General features: G+C 41.4%; 1 protein-coding gene across 1 annotated transcript; it reads right to left on the bottom strand.

The window, feature by feature from the left end:
* Window positions 1–652: 652 nt before the first annotated feature.
* Window positions 653–26,743, bottom strand: RESF1 (retroelement silencing factor 1). Its single transcript, XM_048500145.1, has 5 exons — window positions 26,386–26,743; window positions 22,704–22,811; window positions 10,346–15,716; window positions 3,273–3,350; window positions 653–1,479 (listed from the first exon to the last, which is right to left on the bottom strand). The coding sequence occupies exons 3-5, from the start codon at window positions 14,628–14,630 to the stop codon at window positions 1,334–1,336; spliced, it is 4,509 nt and encodes a 1,502-aa protein (XP_048356102.1). The 5' UTR covers window positions 14,631–15,716; window positions 22,704–22,811; window positions 26,386–26,743; the 3' UTR covers window positions 653–1,333.

The raw sequence follows: 26,743 nt of genomic DNA, 5'->3' as shown, positions 1-26,743 counted from the left end.
GTTAAGAGGTGACATGATAGTCATGTTTAGATATTTGAAGGGATGTCATGTTGGTGAGGGAGCAAGCTTGTTTTCTGCTGCTCCAGAGACTAGGAATAGGCGTAATGGGTTCAAGGTGAAGGAAAGGAGATTCCACCTAAACAACTGGAAAAACTTCTAGACAGTAAGGGCTGTTTGACAGTGGAATGCACTACCTCAGAGTGTGGTGGAGTCTTCTTCTTTGGAGGTCTTTTAACTGAGGCTCAATGGCCATGTGTCAGGAGTGCTTTGATTGTGTGTTCCTGTATTGCAGGGGGTTGGACTTTATGGCCCTTGGGGGCTCTTCCAACTCTATGATTCTAGGATCCAAGCACCCCACCTTGATAATCTGCCAGTTTGCACCAATTGCTGATTCCAAACAAAAACAGCCTTACATAGAGCATGTTGCAGTTCTCACGTCTTGAAGTTATAGTCGCTCACATCAATGTGATTACATTAACAGCAATCAAATAGGTGGAAGGCTTACGCGCCAAATGTAGTTGGTAAAATGCCCCTTTACCCATCGCAGCAACCTGTTTCTCAACTACTAAACTAGGTCCAGCAGGACTCCAAAGCTCTTCACAGTGTCTGCCAAAGAAAAGTTGGATCCCCAAAGTAAAACATTATACACAACTTGTCAAAATTCAATTTTAATATGAAAAGCATTAAAAATACCACTGAGTGTAACAGGTTTCAAACAATCTCCACACATCTTTAAAGGCACAAAAGAGTATGCAACAGTACAACAGGCTGTAGAGCATGAGGTTCAAAACATCAGCTAATATAGCTTACAGTATGGTTTGTTTGTTTATTTACAGTAACTAGCTGAAGAATCCAAATGAGATCTTAGCCCTAGTGAGTCAAAATACAGTCTTGTTCTTAAATCATTATCATTGCAATCCCAATCTAACAGTAGTCATTTAAATACAGTACAGACTCCCATTTCATAAACTCGCCTTAATTGAAACTACAAAGGAAGTTAACTTACACATGTCTGTAATGTTTCATCTAACCAGACAGCAGCATCTCTAGCATACAGGGTTCACTGATAAATATGGTAATGCTTACCTACCTCTGTTGCATGTTTCTCCTCAAAGTTAAGTTTACCAGCAGAAATAGCATTGCTCCTTTATTTAATCAGACACAAGGACAAAGCTATTTTATGAACTTTAGTGGACAATATGCACACGCAGTGTACAGTTACCAATATTGCCAGTATCCATCAAAATATTATTGTCTGGCCAAAGCAATCATAAGTTCACACAGTCCAGCCAGGCAAAGTAGACCATAATAAATATTCAAAACTTATTGATGCCTAGTTTAGAGGGCTGCTATCTAGACTTCGGCTTCTTCTTTTTTCCAGGTGCATTTTCCTATAGGTCTCAAATGTGGCATTGGATTTCTTAGATGCTTCATCCTTGTCCAATAATTCAACCGCAGTACCAAGTGGAATACCATCAACTGCAGAATAGCAACAAAAAACACCCAATTGTTTTAATAATTTTAGATATTTATATCTCACTCATCAAGACTAACCACCAATTCAACCATTTAATCTATCCGTCCCTAAGTCTGCAAATTGGGAGAAGCAGAATCAATCTTGGACTTTGCATTTCAGATACTTCCAATCCCTCAAATGTTTGGAGGGGGTGGGTTGGTGGAGGGAGAGAAGGATAATTTTCACTGTGACCAAATCTGTGGATTCTTGCCGACCACCAAAAAGATTTGTTGAACGTATCCTCATGCATGTGAAAATCAGATACAATACAGAGTCTCTCCTCTACATTCTTAGGTGTACAGTCACACAGAAAATCGACACTTCAGATCAATTGCTAGTTGTAATTTGGGTTGAATTAGACAAAGTTTAACATTATTTTAATATTATTTCTTTTTAAGTTGCCACAGATGATAAAAAGGGAGGAAGGGGTGCCATCAGCGGCCGGCATCTCCAAAGGCCCGGTGGAACAGCTTGGTCTTACAGGCCCTGCGGAACGCTCCAAGATCCCGCAGGGCCCGGACAGTTGGAGGAAGAGCGTTCCACGAGGCAGGGGCCAGGGCTGTAAAGAGCAATTGGCCTGAGTGGAGGCCAACGCGCATCATTGAGGGGCAGGGGACTACCAGAAGATTGGCCTCCAGCTGAGCATGCAGAGGCGGAGAACTGGGAACATGTGGGGAGTGGTCAGATGAAATTCCCGAAGGTACAAGGAGGGTCCCAGAGCCGCGTAAGGCCTTAAAGGTTAAGGACCAACACCTTGAAGATGATTGAACTCAACTGGGGAGCCAATGCAGGCTGACTTAGCTTACTGGCAAAGGCCATGTGATCTCTAGCGGCACCACCAGGTGAGCAGCTGAGCTGCCACATTCTGGACCAGTTTCAACTTCCGAATCAGACGCAAGGACAGGCCCGTGTAAGGGAAGGCAGAGAGATTACAATAGTCTAACCTGGAGGTGACCGTTGAATGGATCACAGTGGCTAGGTGTGCTTGGGAGAGGTAGGGGGCCAGCCACCGGGCCTGACACAGATGGAAAAACGCAACCCGGGCTACATGGGCCACCTGGGTCTCCATTGAAAGAGACAAATTCAGGTGGACCCCCAGGCTGCGGGTGGAGGAGGCCGGTGCCAATTGGGCCCCCTCCCACACCGGCAGCTGGAAATCCCCAGCCCCCCCTTCGCGGCCCAGCCAGAGGATCTCCGTCTTCGATGGATTCAGCTTCGACCTGTTCTGCTGCAACCAACCAGCGACTGCCTCCAAACATTGCTGTAGAGCTGCAGGGGCAGCGACTGTTCCCCCCTCCATCAGCAGAATGAGCTGAGTGTCATCAGCATATTGATGGCAGATCAGCCCAAAGCTCCGTATCCACTGAGCAAGGGGTCACATATAGATATTAAATAACAGCGGGGATAGCAGTGCCCCCTGGGGCACACCGTAATAAAGTGGGCACTTCTGGGAGGATTGGTCCCCATACCACACTTGCTGATTCCGGTCCCGGAGAAACAAGACAATCCACTGAAGGACAATGCCCCGTACCCCGGAAGCGGCCAGGTGGTGGGTCAAAAGATCGTGGTTGACCACATCAAACGCTGCAGGAAGATCTAGCAGTACCAGCAGTGCCGATCCACCCTGGTCAAGCTGCATACGGAGTGTATCAGTGACGGCTAGGTTAGTTGTGCAGGTTCTGCCTGGATGTTGTTTTTGTCTTAAACTACACCTCCAACGCACAAATTTTTTATTTTATTCTAAAAACTGAGTTACCTTGGGTTTCCTTTTCCCAGATTTTTCTTTTCTTCAGGGGAATGTAATTTAACCAGTCTTCTCTTGTACTTTTGACAGCTGAAAGCAATAAATAAAAAACTTTACAATCTTCTAGTACAGCAGTTGATCGACTACAAATGTTAAGTTTAAAATGAATCAGCTCTTCATAGCCAAGGTGTGAGAACGTGGTCTATGTACTATGATGATCTCCTAAATCACCTGAATTGCCATCTCTATATTGAGTAGGCATACATTCAGTAAATGTTTTAAGTATGGCTTTAAAAATACAGCCTATTCTCTCCAGGAACCTATATTCTCTTAAGAAGATTGCCAGTGAGTTCATGCTTGATACCCTTCAGCGACACTGCACAATTTGATTCCATATCATTTGTAGGAAAGTGAAAAAGATTACACAGGGGTCACCACCTGGCCAGTAATACGCTACTGGAATCTTGCCAGCTTCCAAAGAGTACCTCATGCAGAGGGGAAGAGCTTTTACACAGGTAGCCCAAAGGACCTAGTTTGTGCTATCTAGGATATCAGAATGCCAAATGGCAACTGGAAGTGGCAGCTAGTATTGTGATCTCCTGCTGTAACTTCTCACCATACTTATGGGAACTCAGTGTTGTGATGTCCATCAACCCTTGGAGGAAGTCATTCAATAGTCCCAGAGCTGCAGTAAGATGGATGAGAACATCTATTTCTCATGTGCGGGAGCGGGGAGTTGCAAAGCCCTGGGACTTAAAGGAGAACGGAACCTTGGGAACTTACTGTGATGGTTTCTTCTGCTCTGAGGTGAGGAGAGCATCTTGTAACTAGGGTGTTCCCCACTGGCTGTGGAGGGAGGCAGGACTAAAACTTTCCACTTCCTGTCTCCCAGGTGGGAACTCATTGTTCAGTTTAAATACTTTCTGAGCTAGTAAGCAGGAAGAAAAAAATGAGGAATACAGGATAGTAAAGGATCAGGTTAAACAATGCTGCCATAGCAATAAGGATGTTACAACAGTAGCAAGTGAACAAGTGCTGAGGAAGGAGGCAGACACAGTCTTTTTTTGTTTTTATAATTTCCAAATGTCAATCTATTCTTGTTCTCATTTCTGCAACAGGTCAGTCTTATCCCACCCAACTCTTTTTCACACTTCAGTTGGAGCGAGATGCCCTCCTTACCTCAAAGCCGAAGGAACCTTTATGGTAAGTTTCCAAGATTTATTCTCACTCAGAGGAGGAAGGCATCTTGTAACTAGGCACTTCCAATACCACCATCCCTCCATCTTCAGGTGGAAATTACAAATCATATACCACATGCTGAAGAACGTGACAACCAAAGGCTGTGTCAGCTAAGGAAAAATAATTTATCTTGTAGTGCCTAATGAAAGTTGATATGGAAGACCACCTTGTTTATCTCAACTGATGCTTTATGATCAAGGGCAGTGTTGGTGTCTGCACTTCTTACAGAATGAGATGTGATACCTGTAGGGGCAGGAATGTTACTGGATTCTGAGGCCTGAGAAACGTACTGCCTTGACATTTTCTTTCCCTTGTTTGGGGCTGTTAATGAAATGAACAGAAAAACTGTTTTCCCAATGGGCTATGTAGGCCAGATTTATATTCTAAGAGCCCTTCTCAAATCTAGTGTGTTCCTGGATTTCTCTTTTCCATAGTTTGGTTATAGACTGAAGGATTCTGGGGGAATCTCTTGCTTTCTTTAGAACTAGTTGACCTTTGGGATAAAGATAGGGTCCACTCAGAGTACCCGTTTGTCTTTGTGGAAGACAAAGGGACCTTTCCTGGCTATCAGGGCTCCCAACTTTGAGACCCTTTATGTGGAAGTCAGCACAATTCTGAACAAGATCAGTGTAAAACCACTTAAGAGAACCTCTCTTAGTAGCTCAAAGGGAGTCTTGTAGGAGTGAACAGAACCATGTGTAATCCACACGTAGGTAATCAATGGACAACAGGGGTGGTGGTGGTTTGTAGACAACCTGCATCCCACTTGCTTGTTAATGAGAGCCTTGGCTGATATAGTCGGTTCGGATGAGGACATGCTGGTCCTGGATTGATGACTGGAAGTGCAGAAGTGCCCTGCGTTCCAGGACATTGATATGCAGTCTCTTTTCTTCCCATATCCAGAAACCCTAGGCTGGTTGATCTTGTAGGGATGCTACAGAACAAATCAGACTGGCATCTGTGAAAATCTGAATTCAATTCATTTGAATGTACAATTGTTTCCAAGGCAAATGGATGTTTGACCCACTATATCATGCTTTGTCTGACCACAAGTTGTTACGTTCAATGTCTTGTCCCTTTTTTGTATGATCGCTAACTGGTGTGGTTGAAGGAACCACTACAGAGGTCTAAAGTACAGACAAGCCTACAGGACCAATCTTTTGCCTGAAATCATAACTCCCTGAAATCGGGTTACCTATTAACTATTCCAACCTGGCTTTGGAGAAGTTCTTGGCCAAGCTTATTAATATGTTGGCTTTCTCCTTAGGAAGAAATAACATGTACTTTTGGTTGATTATGATGATCCCTTGATCCTGTACTCTGTCAGAAGGAGGTTGTTTTTGTCTCTGTTCAAAAGATAACCATCCTTGAAGGTTTGTTCTTCAGATTATCAAAAATCAGGTATGGATGAATCTGGACTTCCTGCTTTCAGGCAAGGAAACACTCAAGGAACTAAAATCAGTCTAAAGGGAACAGCTTTGAACTGTGAATGCTGATTTTGGTAAGAAAATCTTGCAATGCCCCATCAGGATTTGTAGATATGGTTCCATGAGACTGGTGGAAGACATAAAGGCTCCTGGAATTAGAACTTCGATGACTGAACACAAGGTTTCCATACAAAAGTGCTTGAGTCATAAGCCTGTTGCCATTTTATCTTTCCGGTCTATTTTTGTTGAGGGCCGTGAAGAATATGGAGCAGACTCCTGTTGGTCTCTAGTAGAGAGGTACTAATTCTGTGGCCCTTATTGTAAACAGATGTTCTATGGTGGATATGGTCCTTATGTGTTTTTCCCCTCTTGAGAGATGTAAGAAAACTGTCTGAGCAGGAGATCGGAGAACTCAATGGCATAACTGAATTGAATGATTTATTGCACCCAATGGTCTGGGAGAAATCATCTGACTGGGAGTAGTAGTGACGTAATTGGTTATGGCTGGGGGGGGGAGGGTGATTCATTGGGTCACCTGGGATTCATGTCACCATCTTGCAGTGAGGCCTGGACTTTCTGCTGTGGCGTGCTACGTTTGCTGTTGAAATTGAAAGAAGTACTGTCTAAGCTGTAAGTCAGTATTAGGGAGACCTAGTTAGCTTTAGTCTAATTCATTCTCATTTTCCTACTGTATTGAGATTACACTTGCTTAATCTTATTTCTGTTCTTTCCAAGTGCTTTAATAAATCTTTATCTTTTTAAGGAATCTTTTACTCAGGCACTCAGACACGTAGGACTTCATAATACAGGTATTCCAATAGGGATCTTGAGAAGGAGCAACTGAATCCCCCTATATGATTCTGGGACAGAAGGTATCTGGAGGCTTGCAGCTGCTCTCTTAGGACCCTCTTGACTATCTCCATGATTTTACTGGAGAAAGATAACTGCCCTCCCACAACATTGAATGGGGCAGGGTTGTAGATACATTACTCTAGGAAGCTTCTAACTCCAACATCTGGATTGAGTAATCCCTTTCCAAGAGTGCCATTGTTGCCACTCTGGGCCACACTGGCGACCACTAGACCAATTTTTGCAGCAGAAGCCCTTTTTGAGCCTTTTTCTGATGGCACATTCAGTCGCTTCCATTTTAAGCCTGAAACTCTGGGTCCCTTTCCTTTTCCCCTCCAGTGCCTGCTGAGTTGCTTCATGCTGTCTTCAGGAGATCAGATTAATGTCTGCATCCTTGTTAGAGAGGAAATAAGCACTGATTGTTTTTTGCCACACCCTGGCATTCTCCACAGTGGGAAAGGGAGACGGGAAGGCACGCAAAAAAGGCAAAAGGCAGAAGCAACAAAGAAAGAAGGTTCTCACTATTACAGCAGAGAACATCAGGCAAGGTCCAGGAGAAACAGCAGAAAAGGGGGAAGAGGATAGCTGCTGAAGAGGGCTATCTCAACTGCTCTCCCCCTGCGAGGAATAAAAACTGGGCCACAAGTTCCCACCTGGGAGGCAGGAAGTGGCAAGTTTTAGCCCTGCTTCCACGAGCAGCCAGTGGAAAACACCCCAGTTACAAGATGCCCTCTTCCTCAGAGCAAGATTTTCCTTGGAGTGAGAATGAATACAAACAGAGATAATTTCTTCATAGGGTCACAGCTCTCCATCCCTGAAATAGGCTAAACAGCAGTACAAGGGTGGAGAAGATGTCACTGGTTTGCAGTGTAGAAGGAACACTTGCTGTGCATGCTTGTGGCTTACATATGGGTGGGATTATGCAAGATGATCACTGAATGAGGGAATCTTCAAATGCTGTTTATAGGCATTCAGTGGCCCATAAAAATAACATTTACATTGCACACCTCACGTGCTCAAAATGGTTCACACATTGCTACCATAGCTTCAAGCTGTTATCAACTCCCAAGCATGGGTGTTTACTTGGTAGGTGATGTGAGGCTTAAATCTGTGACTCTTTGGCTTATGCTCATTGCTAGTCTTTCCATTATGCTAGACAACAGTACTTTCTAGGAAATTAGTCATTCTGAAGTTGGAAAAAGATGAATAAATCCATTAATGAAATCATTAATGAAATATATGCCAAACTACTAAAAAGTTTGGCCAAAACTAACATGGTGTGTGGAAGTAGACAGGATGCTGTATTTGGCCATGAAAATATTTTTTTTTGGGGGGGGGGGTTCTGCCCTGGGAGGAGACAATTATTGTAACTTCCTTCTTGCTTCCGAAAGATCAGGAAATGTTGAAACGTGCATCATCAATTCCAGACAAGAACATGTAAGTTAAAATGCAGATATGTGGAAAACTTACATAGAAAAGGAACACTCAGGACAAGCATTCAGAATCTGGAATATTTTCACATAACTTATACCACGCTATTTGTTAAAAAATACTTACCGTATATACTCGAGTATAAGCCGACTTTTTCAGCACATTTTAATGCTGAAAAGGCCCCCTTCGGCTTATACTTGAGTATATATGGTAATTCCAAGACGGCAGCTGGAGCTGGGGCTGCTGTAGGGATCTAGTAAGCATGTTGCTGCTTTTTTTCTAACTCACCAGAGAGCCGTAAAAACAAGCTGTAAGGACAGCCTGCATAGCATTACAACTAGGTTGTGTGTGTGTGTGTGTATTATTGTGTATTGTATTATTGTGTGTGTGTTAAAGAAACGAGGCAGAGGACATTTCTCTCCTAAGGGAGTTGCATTACCAATTGGTGCATTGCATTCTAGATGAATACAATTCCTCATCCAGTAGTTTACTGCCAAATACTGATGTTGCTGAAGACAAAGACTTTCTTTGGAGCAAAGTTTAGGCTGGCATGGCTATGAATCCCAGAATTATTTTACATTTGGAGGAAAACAGTGGTTCATTTGTGTTCCTAGAGTGCTGGAAAGCTGCTCATCCCTAATGCAAACTCTGTTAAGCAACTCTATCTCATCTTGCTCCCAAATCTTCTGTTTTTAACTGCTACTGAGTCAAGTTCGAAGGCTTATACTCAAGTCAATAAAGTGGATTCCCAGTTTTTTTTTGTGGTAAAAATTAGGTTTTACCTCGAAGCATATTATTCGAGATTAGAAACATACGCCGCTGAGAGTATATACAGCATATTCAAACTTTTAATTTAATGAATCAACCACAGTTCTTAAAAATCACAGTACAAATAAAAACCATCCCCACCTAAACAAATATACACAAAAAGTAACAAATGCAACAGAAGCATAATAAAATTAACAACAATAAAGCACCAGCAGAATATTTGGTTACAAATTAGACAGAACACCAAAGGCTTTCCAGAAGAATTGAACTGACAGAATTGAACTGTTAGATAATCACTAGCACAGATGGAGTTGCACCGCCCTTGGGAAGGTGCCAGTGTCCCCAATGGAAAAAGTCATGTCCCAATTACCAGCTGCCATACCTCACATAGTGAAGTCTCTGCGATTTAATTATTATATATTCAGAGGCTCATATAGAAAGACAATAGACTTTAAGGGATCCTCAATTGAGCATTTAATGCTCTTGAAGACTAGGACTGGCACTCTGACCAAAGATCAAGAGACAACTGGGAGCCAATCAGCATTCAATGTTTCACACATTGTGTTCCAATCAGTACTCTCCAGCCTCTGGCTCAGCTATTGCTCCTGGACACTTTCTAAACAAAGCGCACATGTTATGCATAATACTAGAATAGTCTCAGAGGAATAAATAGCCAAGTATTTTCCAGGAGATGGCATAGATGGCAGATCAGCCCCAGATGAAAAAAATGCCAGGATCACCACCTGGCATCTGAATACAGTGCTAGATTCAACAATGCTCCTACACTGTAAGCCACCACCTTAAACCAGAAATGCAACCTCCCCCAACACATGATAGAGTCAAAAGTTGTATTCATGCCATCATGCCACCACTGGTTTGTCACTGCAGCAATGCTGAAGATGAAGAGTTGGATTTATATCCCCCCTTTCTCTCCTGTGACTCAAAGGGGCTTACAAACTCCTTTCCCTTCCCCCCTCACAACAAATACCTTGTGAGGTAGGTGGGGCTGAGAGAGCTCAGAAGAACTGTGACTAGCCCAAGGTCACCCAGCTGGCGTGTGTTGGAGTTCCCCAGATAAGCCTCCACAGGTCAGGCGGCAGAGAAGGAAATCAAACCTGCTTCCTCCAGATTAGAGTGCACCTGCTCTTAACCACTATGCCACTGCTGCTCCTTAACCACTACCCCATTGCTGTTAAAAAGGATCCTGTTTACTTGAATACACTTTCTCATCTCATACAATTCATACTTGCACTGTAAAGCCAGAAGTTTACAAAAATCGATAGCAAAATAATTTCCATTCTGCATCTAGCCTTATGAGTTTAATTGATTCCAGTACAGATGGGTTTCATCTATTAAAAATATATACAGTACCTGCAACAGGAGTTGTCTCTTTTTCCGAAAGCTTCTTTGCATCTGGAACTTCTTCAGAGACCAATTTTTTAAATACTATTTCTGGACACATCTTGAATTCAAGCATTTGGGGTTTGATCACTTCAGATTGCTGGGAACACCGAGTATAGTTTTTCTTATCTTCAGACTGTTCTGACGCACTGCTTGATTTCACATGCCAGACGGATTTGGAAGGTGACTGTACTAATTTTGTCAAACAAATGCTTCGTTCAGTCTGCCTGAATCCAACTTTATTCAAATAATTTTTATTTTGCTCCCGCTGAAGTGTAAGTGTATTACTTTTTTTATCATAAGGTGATTTTTTGTCAGAATGGGTTTTCGGAAAGCCCTTGTCTCTCTTATGAGAACCCCGTACCGCCTCTTTGCCTGAAGAATAAGATTTGTATGTATTGAGATGCTGCCTTCTAAATATTTGCAGTTTAGAAGTTTTGATATTGCCTGAAAGCGATCTTCTGTTTTGCCACACCTTTCCTCTCTCTTCTGGATATACAAATTTCTTCAGATTTGTCCACACCAAGCTTCCTTTGTTCTGTTGAACAGCCTCTGAACTACTGGATTCATTATGATCTGTTCTCACAGCTGTGTTATTCTCCAAACCTTGGTCAATTTTGCATTTCTGCCTGTTTAAATGTTCTTGTGAACGCTGAGCATTATTATACGTTTTGGAAACCAAATCAACACTACTTAAGCTCGAAGATGGTGTCACCATACTAAATGGCCTTTTTGAAGTTTTTTGTTTTCCTTCAATTGAGGTGTGTTTCTTCAGCCTCCTTTTAAAGAGGTGAATTGGTCCCTTGATTATGTGGGTTTCACTTGATTCTTGTTTAATTTTATACTGTTCTTTTTTTTTACTGTGTTTGTTCTCCATACTTTGCCTGAGGGTATCTAACTTTGATCTGCTCCCGACTGTCTCTCTTGGAGTCCTCTCTTTGCCAGACAATTCCCTTTTACAAGCAGGTCTTACATACTGGCCTTTTGAACAATCTCTTTCTGAATGCAACAGTTCTTTACGTTTTGAAACCAATGTTGTACATTTTTGGTTGTACATTTCAGTCTGAACTTTTTTGGGCGATTTTTCTATCTTCTGCTGTTTATTTTCAGGTTTCAGAGATTCTGATTTTTCTAATGAAAGAGATGGAATAAGTCCTTCATCTTCTTTTAATGGCTTATTCTCCTTTTGTTGAAGGTTATTTTCTCTGTGTATGCTTTTACTCCATATTCTGTTACTTGCATCTTTTGAAGAAAGGTTGTTGTTAACAGGATCTATAGTCTGCGGTAGATTGTTTAATTGACAAGACATATTAGAAGTCTCATGAGTTTCTGGTTCCTCTTTAATTATAATTTCAGATGGCAAATAGTGACCCAGCTGCTGCTTTGAAGAAGTCTCTTGCAACCTACAATCACAAGGATCCACATTATATTCTACACTTATCCAACCCTTTAAACAACAATATGACTGACTTGCTGGTTCCTGGACTGTTTCTGCTGAGCTATTTGTGCTGTCAACAATATGTTTTTCAATTGCACCTTCCGACATTATCGAGACCTTATCATTCTCTCTATTTTCCAGTCTGTTAAACGACTGACCACTGCTGTCTGGAAACAATTCTTTCATTTGTTGCGGGTTTAATATGTTGACTGTTATTTGGTCCAGAGAATGATTTGCATCAGAGTTCTGTCCAAAAGTTTGATTCTCTTGTCCCTCCTTTATCTCAATTAATTTAGTTGCAGAATCTTCATTTTCCGTTTTATTTAATACCTTGGAATCATAAATTCCATATGGAAATTCTTTTAAGAGTTCAGACAACTGATCATTTGGCGATGTCGGAGCGATGTCAATATTGTTCACAGAATGGGTTTGAGTCTCATCGCTTGGTACATGCTCTTGGACACTATGTGCGCTACCCTCATCAACAATACTGTTTCCAGGTACCTCTCGATTACCACTGGCAGAATCTGTACTGTGAATATCACTGCAAAATCTATTTTGCGGAGGATCCTTTTCAGAATTAGGATTACACAATTCAGTGATTTTCCTCCCCTTGGAATTGCTTTCATTCACCTCATCTGAAACCTTACCACGTTGGGATATCTTTGCCCCTGGTAAGTTTAACAGTTTTTCTGCAATGGCTTTTGACAGGGTAGTTAGTGATCGTAACGAGGCATCTCCCACAGATGCTCTCTCATTTATTTCACAGTCTCTTTCCACTAGGCTCAAGGGTCGTTCTTTATGAAATGAATCAGGCCTCTGGTCTTCTGAAGAGGTGTTATTTTCTGCTTTGGATTTCAAAGGACTATTAAAGATACTAGCTATTTGTGAATTATAAAATGCATCTCCTTGAACTAAAGTACACACACTGGATATCTGAAAAATATTTTTATTTAGCACAGTATCTTCTGGTTTGACCAAATCTGGACTGGTTTTAAGAGAACATTTTTGAGAAACTGGACTTGAGCTATCATCAGTTTCTGGGGGGAAACCATCGCCAGGTGTATTTTTTCCCGATTGTAAAGGACCAGTTATTCTCTGGTTTGGATCACAAGAACAGTCTGCTTCAGTTTCAGCTGTCTGCATTCCATTTTCTCCGGTAGATTTGGTAATCTTCTGGTGAATATCTGGACATACTTCCTTTACAGTAACCCAGGAATCTGATGGAGAACAAGCAGTTCTTTTTACTGGCTTATCAATATCTGACATTTTGTCAACAAATTCATTTAAACTGTGTATACTGCCTACTGCAATAACTGGATACATAGTTTCCAACACAGAAGATAAATTCTTTTCCTGCACTTCATTTTGAATTCCATCTTTAGTCAAGATTAAGGGGGAAACAATAGCTACCTGAGGCTCAGAACTCTTCAATGAATTAGAATTTATGGCATCAAGCTTTTGGCCAAGAGATGAAGGAAAAGACGACAGAGTTGTTTCATTCTTTACAACTGCAATACTAGATTTCCCACAGTTACTTAATTCATCTGGGATGTTTCTCTCGGCACTTTCACCAAAATGATCATTTAGAGATGCAGAAGGGCCCTTCTTCCACAAAGCAAGACTTGTTTCTAGCTCCTCCAAAGAACAAGCTCTTCCCACAGTACAAGAATTCCCAGTAACAAAGGACCTCTGAAGTAGTCCTGCTTCTGGAACAGCAAGAGAGGATGAGCTAGAGATATTATTTCCTTTGTTCCAATCTGTAATGTTCTTATCAGGTGTACAAAGACAATCTTTACTCTGCTGAGTAACTTCAGATCTAACATTCCAGAATTTTTCACCCCCTTCTTTTGCTAATTTTTCACTTAACGGTGAAGATTCACTTGATGCAGTTGGATTTTGAACTGAAATTATACTGTGAGGGTCAGTCAGTATTTTAGAGACAGTGTTTCCTGTTTTAACCTTCTTCAAGACAAAGTGGTTAAACAAGTTTCCCCCAGACATTGTGGACATGTCTGTTAACTGGGCCTTGTCCAATGCAGAAGTTTGTTTGGCATCTGTGGATGTCAAAGACCTTTGGATAGAAGCAGTGCGTGATGTCTCAAGGCTCAGCCTAGGAGCTCTCTCCATATCATTCATACTAGTTTCAGACTTAGCACCAGTGGAATCTAAGACAGCACCAGAGGAACACTTCTCAAGGACCGATTGTTTATTTCGATTTCCATCAGATCTTGGAAAATGAGACTTAAGAAGCATTTCTTTATCGCAAGTACCTTGAAGTAAATCGTGAAGAATTGGATGTAAGTAACTTTTTGCCGTCAGTAGCACTGAAGAATTGTCTTGGCTCTGATGGGAGCTACAGGCAGGAAGTGAAGGTGGTTGATTTTGAGTGTTGTCATGCGGAAGCAAGGAGGCAGGTTTTTGAGTTGTGTCATGAGAAGGAAGTGAAAATGTCTGCTGAGTGGCCTGTGGGAATGGAATAGGTTGCTGACTGGTATTTGATGAAGGAGGTGAAACAGCAGGATTGTGAACAGAGGGATTGGAAGTCTTTGACGTCTGTGCTTTATATATCTTATGTTTTAACTTAAAACAGTTTTGTAGAATTTCTAATTTATCTCTTATTGCAAATATTGTTCGCATATCCAGTTCCAGACTTTCTCTTGTTATAGTTTTAGACTTAATGCCACTTATCTGTGGTGTTGTTTTATCAGGAGGAACTGTTTCAGGCATTTGAAGACTGTTACACATACTGTTTAAGTTTTCAACTGACTTTTTCACCTGGTCAGAAGGCTGATCTTCAGTGCTATGTCTATGCATGCTTTCTGAAGTGCCTCCTACTTTATTGGGTTCTCTAGAGATTGGTGCAGGCCCAAGTGTCTGAACATACTGAACAGAATACAAACCACTACTCTGATCCAACTCAAGATTTTGAGGGTTTTGAACATTTTCAGTAGACCTATTCAGAACTGGCTGTGATTGTACCGAAGAATCTCTCCTGATCTGTATTATTAATTAATAAGGAGGCGCACTGTGTATGGTGGTGGAAGGTTTGTATTAGTAGCTTGAGGAATGGCCTGGGCTGCATAGTGAGTAGGTATGGCGTTAGCCGCTATGGTGAATATACATAGTTAGAAGCATACTGCTGTGATTGCATAGCTGTAGCGGAGCCTGGATTCATGTAATTTATTTGATTATTAATATTTTGCCCAGATGAAAAAGTGAGGCACGAAGAATTAGGCTGAGAATTTAGGAAATTGTTCGATACTTGATTAGGGTGCACCGTAGCATGTGTTTGAGGATCAGCAGGCTGATATGCAGGTGCTAACGTTCGCAGCCTTTTTGAATGTGAGTTATTGTTCTTACCCTGAAAAACTGAAGCTTGTACAGAATTGGAACAATTTTTTTGTGGGCGATTATTGTACATATTTGAGGTTATATACATATTTGGTGATCTCTGCACATTATTTCCTGGCCCAGGTTGTGATGTTTCAGGGGAGATAATATTAGAATTTGGCCAAGTGTTCTTAGGTATCGTTTGGACAGTCACATTGGAAAGTTGTATTCGTTGAGGTAGCCCAACAAAATGCTGAGTTGACCCAAAGCCTATAACAGGTACCGATGCCTTTAGGAGAGTTGGCTGAAAGTTGTTCGATCCCACCTTATTTGGAAGAGTAACTTGATTTGCCTCCAGGTTCTGAGGAATAGAAGGCATTTTTATAGCTTGATCTTTTCCAGTGTAAACGGAGGAATTTCCAGTTGTTGCACTTGCTTGAGAAAACCCAGATGCAGCCTGCTGTGACTGATACATTCCCTGAACTTGAAAATTCCTTGTCTGGAAGTTGGTCCCATGAAGTGGGTTTACAGTCCAATCCATTGTGCTGCTTGCAGTTTGTGCTCCAAAATCTACAGGAAAGATGAAGATATTTATTTAAATAAGGTTGAATCTAATTTACAATATTGCTCTATCAGAGAAAAAAGAGCAACCTTGTTTGCTGCATAAATTCTTGTCAATCCCCAATACAACATGGCAATAACATTTGTTTAATAGTTTTGATATATACCTACTGTATTGACTATAATCAGTATTTCAAGCCCATAAACCTATCAGTAATATTATTTATTTGATACTCCATCTGCTGAAGTAGGCTCAGAGAGGCTCACAACATACTTATACAATTTCTTAAAATATCTAAAAATAATATAAAAATAGATGATCTAATAAGCAAAATACAGATGGCGCTATAAAGCTTAATCAAGGGTAGAATAATGTATCCCCCCCCCCAATTTAATAAGATAGAAGGAAAAAACGGGAGGGGAAGAAGGGAGGCCAACCAAGATGGACCTTATTACTTCCCACTGTTGCCCTCAACTACAGACCTGGCAGAATAGCTCCATATTATAGGCCTGCAGAATTGAGATAACCCCTGCAACACCCTGATCTTGTTTGACAGAGCATTCCACTAGTCCACAGCTGAGGACAGAGCAGTACAGACTGTGCTCTCAAAATACCTGGTTCCATGCATACAAAATATGAGTAAAAATTCCTTTTAAAAGTAGTTTGCCTAGAGAGATTCTCTAGCAGTAAACTGTGGAGTTTGCAGAAGGGAACTGCACATCTGTCAATCAGAATACAACTACAGTGAATGTTATCTCATTTACACTATGGCCCTTTCTGAAACCAAGTACAAACAAGAAGCAAGTAGTAGAGGTAGTACTGGTACATGAAGGGGAGAGAAGCAAGTGCTGAAACATATACCCTAATGCAGTGGTGGCGAACCTTTTCGAGACCGAGTGCCCAAATTGCAACCCAAAACCCACATATATCGCAAAGTGCCAACACGGCAATTTAACCTGAATACTGAGGTTTTAATTGAGAAAAAACAGTTGGCTCTGAGGCGTGCGTTACTCGGGAGTAAGCTTGGTGGTAGTCGGTGGCTTTGCTTTGAAGCAACCGTGCAACTCTTCCAATGGGTGAATCACGACCCAAGGAGGGTTTACTCTGAAGCAAGCCCCATTGCCAGCAACCAAGCTTGCTCCCAGGTAAAGGATTGCGCTGTAGTTCTTCGCGTGAAAATCAGTGGGGTTTAACAGTGCTTAACAGGGTTACCTGCACTGCTTCCCCAAAACTAGGTCTTAGGTTTAATGCTGATACTCGAGCCCAGTGCCCCAGGCCAGCCTAGATGTGTGTGTGTGGGGGGGGGGGGCACTCTGTTTGTAAGTGCCCACAGAGAGGGCTCTGAGTGCCATCTCTGGCACCCGTGCCATAGGTTCGCCATCACTGCCCTAATGAATATATCAACCAGAACACAAACTTATCTTTGAGGTAGCACTCAAAGCATTGCTGAATGGTACCTTGCCCTATCCCAAACTCAAAAGGCAGTGCAGAAGGATACCATGATTGATGGTATCAAAAAGGTGCTGAGAGGTCCAAGAGAAAGAACAGGGTTGATTTCCCCGATCTATCTCCCCACCCGGCAACCAAGGCTTTTTCAGTCCTATAACAATCTACTTCACCCAAGAATTCATTAATTTTCCCAGCCACGACTGATCCTTTCTCCTTGTGCAAGAATAGTGCCTTTGAGACTGTACGCTTGACAGTCAGCTTTCCTGGGTCCACAACATGTTTCTTTTAAAATGGACACCTCACTGCAAAATGATGTTATTAGGTGCTGTATCTTTTTTATAGTACACTTTATGTTGCGTTCTTGGTTTGTTTTTGTTATTTTGTTTTGCAGAGTTATTTTGTTAACAAGAAAACTTTAATAAAAATAATTCAAAAAAATGGACACCTCACTGCCTGCTTCAAGACACACCCACACAACCTGGGCTGATTTAAGAAACCAGGAGGAGCAAAAATGGTAAAAGCAGTGTTAGGTCTCAAATTTCCAAGATTCATGTCCGCAGGCTCAGATTCAACAATATCAAATGCCCATACAGTGCCTATTCAACTGCTCAAGGTGGAACCCTAGGTCCATCAAAACCTGTCAGTGCTAATGTACTGTCCATGTTGGAATGGACCTCAAAGATTTTATCTGCAAAGTGATGAGCAAAACAGTCACAGAACTATGGATCGGTCTACCTCTTCTACTAAGTCAAAACCCAATAGGCCCCTGAGAAAACATCTACAGCGTGCACATGTCATGACCTGAAAGTGTCTAGGACAGATTGTGTCACCTACCCCAAGTCATTTTCTCATTACAGAGGCTGCTAGGGCACTGACAGGAATACTGACCATATCAATAGGAAAATCCCCTAATGATGTCTGAAAACCTTCTGGATCCATCAGGCTTCAGTGATAGGGAATTTAATCAATTCCCTATCACTGCGGAATCTTGGTATCGCTGTAGTTTAAACCTTAGCAGGTTGTGATCTGTCCATTACAAAGGGACTGTCTTTAATTCTGACCTGCTATTATGGCATCTTTGTCACTATCTGCTGGCAGGGGCTGATCAAAATCATAGTCCATGAACATCTGGAGGGCTAGATTTGGATACCTTGCCTTAACATTTAAAAGCAGCCATCTGGGCCTCAATTTACAAACAACTCTTATTGGGGAATGATGACATTTAACTTTTTAAAAAATGTAACTAAAATCTAACTTATTATTAAGCAAGTTTGTTATAAATGTAAGCCATTCCATTTACAGTTCTTCAACCCCCCCCCCCCCCCTGCAAAATCTGGAACATCAGAATTAACACAGAAAAATCAAGGCACAAACACCTATTAACAATAAGACAATTTAAAAAGTAGTTACTAAAAAAATGACATACAATAAAACCAAAAAGAAAGATGCAACCTACATTGGTGCATTCTTGGATTCACTTATTATTTGACCAGTTAGTTGACCAGCTGACATGGAGGTAAGCGATGGAAAGCCACCTTTGAACATCTCTTGTCTTGAAAACCCCACTAGGAGTCACCATAATAGTCAGATGTGACTTGATGGCCAGTAAAATGCAAGGTATGTGACATTGTTAGCAGAACATGCCAAATTTATTAGTGAAAAGAAAAAGATGTTTTAAATCTAGTCAATATAGTGCTGGGCTTTGAAGGGAAATGATAAGCAAGGGCATTTTGTCGTTTGCTTTCTCTGCACAGACTGGTGCCCCATCCAGTATGGACCACACTTAGCTTTCAAGATACGACAAACTTGACTATACTGTGCCACCTTCACTATATTTGTATAGCTTTGAGTTTATCTTCCTTTACTAAAGTCTGATCTGAACTGGCTGTCCTAACCTTTATTTAAAACACAAGTTTCTAGCTCTGCCCATCAGAAAGAATGCCAGTCAGTGTCATGATAAATAAAGTAAACAAAAGGTTCATCTTCTAGTCAGCAGAAGTTTGCCTAACAAAGAGGCCGGAGACAGTCAGTCTAGGGACAAGTAGCTACAGTTAACCTTTAACATGACTGGTGAGTTCAACTGTGACTCTAGACCAATGAGAGACTGTTGCTGGGGCGGGGGAAAATTATCCTGCTGCTTGAATGTATAAGAACCAATGAGCTGTATATGCTAAGTTGAGTGTGAGTTCAAAATGTCTTAAGTTCAGTGTGTGTGTTCACTGTGTTCTTGCTGAAGAGTTCTGTATAGCTTCATAGTCTTGTATAGCATAGACTTGTGTAACCTTGCAACTGCTAAAGTAAAACCTTCCTATTGGAAAGAACATCTTGCGTGGAGAGTATTCTTTTCCAAAAGTGCTAGGAGGCTGCAGTGAGTGAAAGAAGACTATATACCTTTTCATCTTACCAGAGTAACTCTGCTTTAAACTCTGCTGATAGTCAGCAGAAAACATGGAAAGCCATAGTCCTTTTCAAGTTTTTAATAGGGAGTATACTAACAAAGTATCTAAGAGAAGACAGCCATCAGACATCTCTCACGCACCCAAATGCCTCACTGTACCACTTGGAACCATCAGCTCCACCCAGAGATCATGTCTGGACAGTTTATCTAATTTCTGGCATAGTTCAGTTGATTTGTGTTCTTAAACCCACTTTAATAAAACAAGAGCTACCTTTTATCTGTAAAACAGAATTCAAATATAATTTTTTCCACTCACAGCACACTGAATGAAATAATTTGTGTAAGCAACTGTTTCTTCTCAAGCTTCTGGTGATTAGTCTTAAGATACAGTTTCAAACATTTGCATCATTTTCTTTACCGTTGTGGTTAGGGTTTCATAAACCTCAGTATCCTGTCAGTTACTGAACTAGCTATAAATATTTCAACACTTGCAGGTTAGCAGAACTGTCAATTAGCCCAGCTCTAATGGTAGAAAAACATGTTTCTATGTAGAACATCGACTGGCACATACAACACAAAGCATCTAGGCATAGTACATAAACTTGTTTTCACTTCTGTGATAACCCTGCCCCTAGGAAATCAGTCATGGTCCTCGCAAGAAACAGTCAGCAAACTTAGCAGTCGCTTATGGTCAGCAAAAGTTTATTTAACCTATGTAGCTTTTATAGGTGGCCACCTAGGTACCGAAGAAAAGGTTCAGGACAAAGAAACTGGGGAACAAGCAAAGGATTTTATAGTTGTTCTCAGCAGGAAGCAATGAGTTTTTGATCGGGCCAATCACAAGTCACCTTTCTCCTCCAGTCTAACGCTTGTCTAAATTTGATGAAGCTGTTTACAGAAACTAAAACAAAAGTGGTTAGTAATAAGTTCTGCATAGCTGCAAACTTGTTATTCAGTAATCAATGATGGATGTGGTGTCTGGTATTTTTCTAAGAGCTTGTCAAGAAACAGCTGTTTGCGGTTGTTATGGTCGGGACAGGGAAACTAGACCAATACATTTTCTCAGAAGCAGCCATGTAATTATATAATTTGCACACACTTTTGTGCACTTAACAGCTAAACACGGTGAGCGGTTAGTCCTTATCACTTGATTAAATCAGCTGGTGGCCAGCTACATGTTTTCCAGAGTTTAGCACACCAGGTTTATTTATTTATTTTATTTATTTGTTACATTTATATACCGCCCTCCCCGAAGGCTCAGGGCGGTTTCCAACAAGAATAAAAGTTTAAAACATCGTATATATAATTTAACTGCTGGAAAAGGTTATAGCAGAAACTCTGAACTTTTGACTTTATGGGTTCTGCTTTAAGCAAGCAGTTTTTATTTTAAAGCAAAAAGCTTTTCTCTAAGCAAGGAGGCTTTCCCTCTAAGTGAGAAGCAAGAATTTTCCATTTTAGCCTCTGGGGTTCACCTTACATCTGCTGAAAGAAAAACATGCCTTGCTCAGTACAAATGCACACAATATAAGTTAACTTCAGATCTTTCAGTGAATTCTTCGAGACTATAACATGGAAGAACTTAAATACCAAAACAGTAAGGAAAACCTGAGCCTGTGGACAAGGGAAAGCCAGCCAAACACAGATGGAGCACATTCTTTAGTTGAACATATATTTAAAGTAGGGATTTTTTTTAGCAAAGTATACAATCTAGTCGATTTGGGAATTATTTCATTTAGGTTACTGCAACGGATGTTGACAGGATCCTGGGATCTCTCAAGGCTACCACTTCATCCACCATAGCTACTGAAATCGTAAGGATCGAATCTACGAATATCTGATGTCCATCACAAATCAATCACTGAAGAATGGAGATGATGAAACATCTTGGCAGAAGAACTCCATGTCTGCCTGTATGTCTCATTTGATTTACATACGTAAATTATGGGTTCAGCCTGGACTATGGATTAGCGACATCAAAAAATACTTATGTTTGAATGTAGACAATAGTGCTTCTTTGTTGTTCTTACTAGAATTATCAACAGCCTTTGTGTCAGGCACGGCTCCTACTTTGCCTGGCATCGGTTGGCCAAGGTCCAAGGACTTATCTGGGCCTCCTGCTATCTGTATGTTAATGGGCCTTTCTACTCTTTATCTCTGTGCTTTGCAGCTAGTAAGCCTTGCCTCGGGCCTGGATTTAACTACAAATTTTGGCAACCAGTACTGAAAAAAACTAGAATCAAGACAATGGTTAGTGAACACCACCCAGATACAGGATGTCTCTCTACAGGAGGCAATTAAATGGATTAAAAATGCCAGGCAACTGCTCTGCAGATGCCCTCACTAATTGATTGTGCAACTTCAGTGTTACATACATATGCTAAAATGGGTGGATTCCACTTAACACATGCGAATTACACTTGCAAATGGCACCCTTAATACTTTTAACCAATGCAAATGGTTCTTTCTCCCACACTGGACATTGTACAAGTATATATACTCCATTTGCATTACTACCATCAGATCCTGTGAAGATGCCAGCCACAGATGCAGGCAAAACATTAGGAGAAAATACTACTGGAACACGGCCATACAACCTGGAAAACCCACAACACCCTAATAATTGTGATTGGTTTTCTTATGCAGTTACAGAAAAGATTCAAACTAGATCAGAAATGTATAGTTTTGAAGAAACTAAGACAGAATTTGAAAGAAATGTGAAAGGGAATTATGTTCAAATGATGCAAGGTGTACAAACTTTTGAGACTGGAAACAAAAGGGGAGCAGATTAAAGAATGCATGATAAAATGGGCTACTAATTTTGGATATAATATCCAATTTGAACAATGGGAAAATATGACATCGAAGGGGCTTATACACATTAAGTTCTAATTTGAAGGAAAACTTTTCCAAAATGATCTATCATGATACATGCCAAGAATGTATCCAATAACTGCTAAAAATGTGAACATCAAGAGGGGACTTTTTATCAACTATACTGGACTTGTGGAAAAGCTAAAGAATTCTGGAGGTAATATATACGATAATATTGTTGGGACTTTGGGACAGATCTCTGGAAAGACAACATGTTTTTATATATGACAACAGCAGTAAGAATACGATGCACAGAAAAAAATTCAATTATACCTACAATTGAAGAGTGGAGATGGAAGTGTTAGAGCTGACCAAGATAGCCAAGTTAACTTCGTCACTTAAAGAACTTAAGTTCTTGGACAATTGGAAACCCTTGATAGCATCGCTAGACAAAATAGAAAAAAAAATTGATTATTAGTTTTCAAGGAAAAGGACTGTTAAGTGTGTCAGATCAGGATCTAGGAAAATCCAGACTCAAATCCGCTCTCTGCCATGGTTTACATGAAGTAAGTAAACTGACAGCAAGCGTGACGTAGTGGTTAAGAGCAGGTTAACTCTAATCTGGAGAACCGCATTCGATTTCCCCATCCTTCACATGTGCAGCAGATTCTAATCATAGGATGTTTTCCAACTCCTACACATGAAGCCCGCTGGGTGATCTTGGGCTACTCACAGTTCTCTCAGAACTCTCTAAGTCATGCCTATTCAAAGAAAATGTATTGGATTTATATCCCACTCTTTCCCATCCAAAGATGGGCTCAGGGTGGCTCACAACGTAAAAATAGAAACATACACCACTTCTTATATACCAATGAAAAAACCCACCAATTAAAATAAAACCCGCAGCACAAGGTGTCTGTTGTGAGGAGAAGAAGGGAAGGAGTTTGTAACTGTTTGGTGGATTCCAAATGGGCCAAAAACAGCAGAGTGAAAATGGTGTAAACCCTTTTACACTGTTTTCACAGCACTGTTTTTGGCCCATGCAGAATCAGTCTTTGAGACGCTTTACAGGAGAGAAAAGTGGGGTATAAATCCAAACTCCTCTTCTGCTTTTTCTTCTTCTACTACACCATCTTACCTTACAAACCTTACTGCAAATCTCACCACTCCAACAGTTAGACGTGATCAGTCTTTGAGATTCAACCAGGAAAGTGAACAAGGTTGGAAGACACCCCCAGGACCACTTCTAAGATTTCCACAAGACCCTGATGAACCCAAATTAGAATTTTTTCATGAACTTATTTTGATATCCAAAGATGTTGGAAACCCTTTGGGATCCATTATGTAATGATTAATTAATACAGTTTTGGGAAGATATCTTCTCTGTTCTGTTCCTATCTATTTTATAGTATCCTTTCTAATTCTATTCTGTCAAATACATTGTGAAATTTAATAAATAGTTATTTTAAAAAATCAAAGATGTTGGCAACCGATACCTTTCCCGTTCAAATAATACACTCTCTCCTTCACCCCAGAATCTGTTTTCTAATTTCAATGTTTATCTTTTCCTACTTCACATTTACCAAAAATAAGCTGAGCTAGCACATGATAATGTTGTTGTTAGGACTTGACAGTTAGATCACCAAAATCTACTTGACAGCTTGGCTGATGCAATACTCTACCTTTCACCTAGTTTCAGTGGGTGATGCAACCATGACTAAGCACATCATGTGTGATTGCATCACTGCTCCCTGATTGGTTGTATGTCTCTATGTATATGCACAGAACAGTTTGGTCTATGCGTGCTTTGGTTATACAGTTGCTGCGCTGCACTCTGTCAGACTGTTTTGTGACTTTGGAAACAAGGAATAAACCCTTCTGTTCTTTGAAGTGAACAACGCCTGGGTTCCTGTGTTTTCTTTTCCTTAACTGCTTCTGCTGTTACCACGACCGCTGCTGGGTGGCTCCTTCTCAGTTGTTTGAACTTCACTCTCAAGTATTAGGTATATTTGTATCATGCTTGCAGAAAAATAGCGTTTAAATTTCTAAAATTCCTTACATTACAATTTTACACGCTAACTGTAGTTAAAGCAATGCGTTTAGATTTGCCAGGGAAGTATGCATTGCACACCTTATAAATTTTTCCTAGGGTTCCATCCCTCAATTTTTTTCCATGGCTTCCAAAATTTCCAGAAATTTTACACCTTAGCATGTATGAAAGGATGCAATAAGGCACTAGGCCTGGAATCTTATACTGATATACTTGCTTAGAAACAAGCTCCACTGAACACTGGAGGCCATATATTTTACTTTGGAATTATGTGTTTTTGCTATTTTAGCCACACAACTCTGTAAAACAGGTAAGGCTGGTCCTGAAAAATATAGTGGTTAGAGTGTCAGATCAAGATATCTTGGGTTCAAATTTCCACTGAGCTACCTCACAGGCCAAAATAGAGGAAAGTACTATATATGCTTCCCTGAGCTCCCTGAAGAAAGAGTAGAATAATAGAACAAAAAAATGTAAGACATATGTGATTCCATTATTTTTCAAAATTCTTGCAGCTAGCACTTTTCTATGTCTAATAAAACAACATGTAGAGATAATAACTGCACTGAAATTTGTTTTTAACCTCAACTGTCAGGAATCGGCAAAATCCACTGAACAGATTAAAAGGCAAAATGCAACTCAGTCCTTCCAGCTTTTTAACACATGCACTTCCTTTAAAAAAGCTAACAAATACCTTACACATAGAAGCCTTAGTCCTCTTTTGCTTATGAAGTCATACTACGAATTAATAAAAGGCATTTGTAATTCCAAAATGAATCCCTGCTAAAATTATCAAGGAGCCACATCTGTGGGGGAGGGATACACTCAGATCTCTGGAGAAACACCAGCAATAACTCGACACAAGCTGGAAAACTTGTGTTCGGGTATTTTTTATAAAAAAAACTGCAAGCCTCTGAACCTCACCAGTGATTTTGTTTGATGCCTCTCAGAAAAAGGATCTCAGAACGATTTTTGAAGAAAATACGAAATGAGGGGAAAGGCACTAATGAAGATTTCCACACTTTACTCGCAAACTGCTTAACTAGAAGGCTCAGGAGATGCTCTACAGTAAATACACACCCGTCAAAGAGCAGATCCATTAGCTTAGCAGGAAGTCAATGCCAGAAACCTTCCATCCTGTTCCCTCCATGGGTTTTCTGAACAGTGGTGCGCAGCAAAGTGGCATTCCCCACCAATCCTGGCGCCAATTCAGTTCTTTGCGCAGCTCGAGGCCCCTTCCGCACATGCAGGATAAAGCACTTTCAGTCCACTTTCACAATTGTGCAAGTGGATTTTGCTATTCTGCACTGTAAAATTCAGCTGCAAAGTGCACTGAAAGTGGATTGAGAGTGCTTTATCCTGCATGTGCGGAAGGGGCCTAACTCCTGAGGTGCATGCAAAGAATGAGCAAAGGGGAAGCAAACATACAAATTGGAGAGCGTGGGTAGCACCGCGCCTTTAAAGAGGGGAATTCAGAGAAAAGATAATAGCCGAGGAGGAAACAAATCCAATACAAAATCAGGAAGCCTTTTAAAAACATTACTGAATTTCTAAGCATAAACATGGAATGTCTAAAGCCCAGCTGTGTTGACAGCAGCCAAAAAAAAAAAAAAATCAACGCAAAAGTCCATGAGGCAACTGCAACCCTAAAGGGAAAAGCAGCAAAAGAAAGATTCAAAAGTTCGGCATTTCTTTCCACACGCAAAGAGAAAGCACACAGGAGAGGAGCGCCGCGCTGGGAGGTGCATCCAGAGGGCTCGGGGAGTAGGAAGAAGTTAAGGGGAGGGGAAAACCAGGGCTCCGTCCCTCGTCCCCACCCGCCTCTCGCCGCAACTAAAAAGAAACCAAAATAAGAGCCAGAAGCGGAGCGTCTTCGCCGCCCGCCATTTTGAACCTTTGCTTCCCCGTTCCCCGCCGCCCCCCCCCCCCCCCCCCCCCCCCCCCATTGTAGCGCCCTTCGTCCCAGCATTACCTGGCACCGCTGGGAAACCCCAGCGACATGGAAAAGGAGCCAGCAGCAGAAGCCGTGGTTTTCCGGGAAACGAAGGCCGAGGCTCTTCCCCACAGAAGGGCGGGGGGACACACACAAAACCCTGCAGGGAGATGTTTCCAGCGCCTCTACGCCATTCCGAGTTCCTTTCCTGCGCGACGCGAAGCGGGCGGCTGCGCCCCAAAAGCGTTGCGGAAGGGTGGAAAGGGCGGCCAGGCGCTTCTTTGGGGGGGCTCCCTGCCTGCCCTTAGCGCGACTGCCTCCACTTTGCTCTCGCTGCTCGTACAGTAACGCGCCATGAGTGCCCTCCCTCGCCTCTGGACGGCTCCTCCTCCTCCCT

This window comes from Sphaerodactylus townsendi, linkage group LG06 (genome assembly GCF_021028975.2).
Source record: "Sphaerodactylus townsendi isolate TG3544 linkage group LG06, MPM_Stown_v2.3, whole genome shotgun sequence".
Lineage (NCBI taxonomy): Eukaryota > Metazoa > Chordata > Lepidosauria > Squamata > Sphaerodactylidae > Sphaerodactylus > Sphaerodactylus townsendi.
The sequence above is the reverse complement of the archived record's forward strand: the minus strand, read 5'-3'. Positions and strand labels throughout refer to the sequence as shown.

Bases quoted from the DNA above. Each gene is read 5' to 3' on its own strand.
- RESF1 (XM_048500145.1), bottom strand. From the start codon at position 14,630: ATGCATAGACATAGCACTGAAGATCAGCCTTCTGACCAGGTGAAAAAG. The intron at 3,351-10,345 runs GTACTGTATATA...TATTGCTTTCAG, and splicing joins AGAGACAACTCCTGTTGCAG to CTGTCAAAAGTACAAGAGAA. The intron at 1,480-3,272 runs GTAACTCAGTTT...GCTATTCTGCAG, and splicing joins CTGGGAAAAGGAAACCCAAG to TTGATGGTATTCCACTTGGT.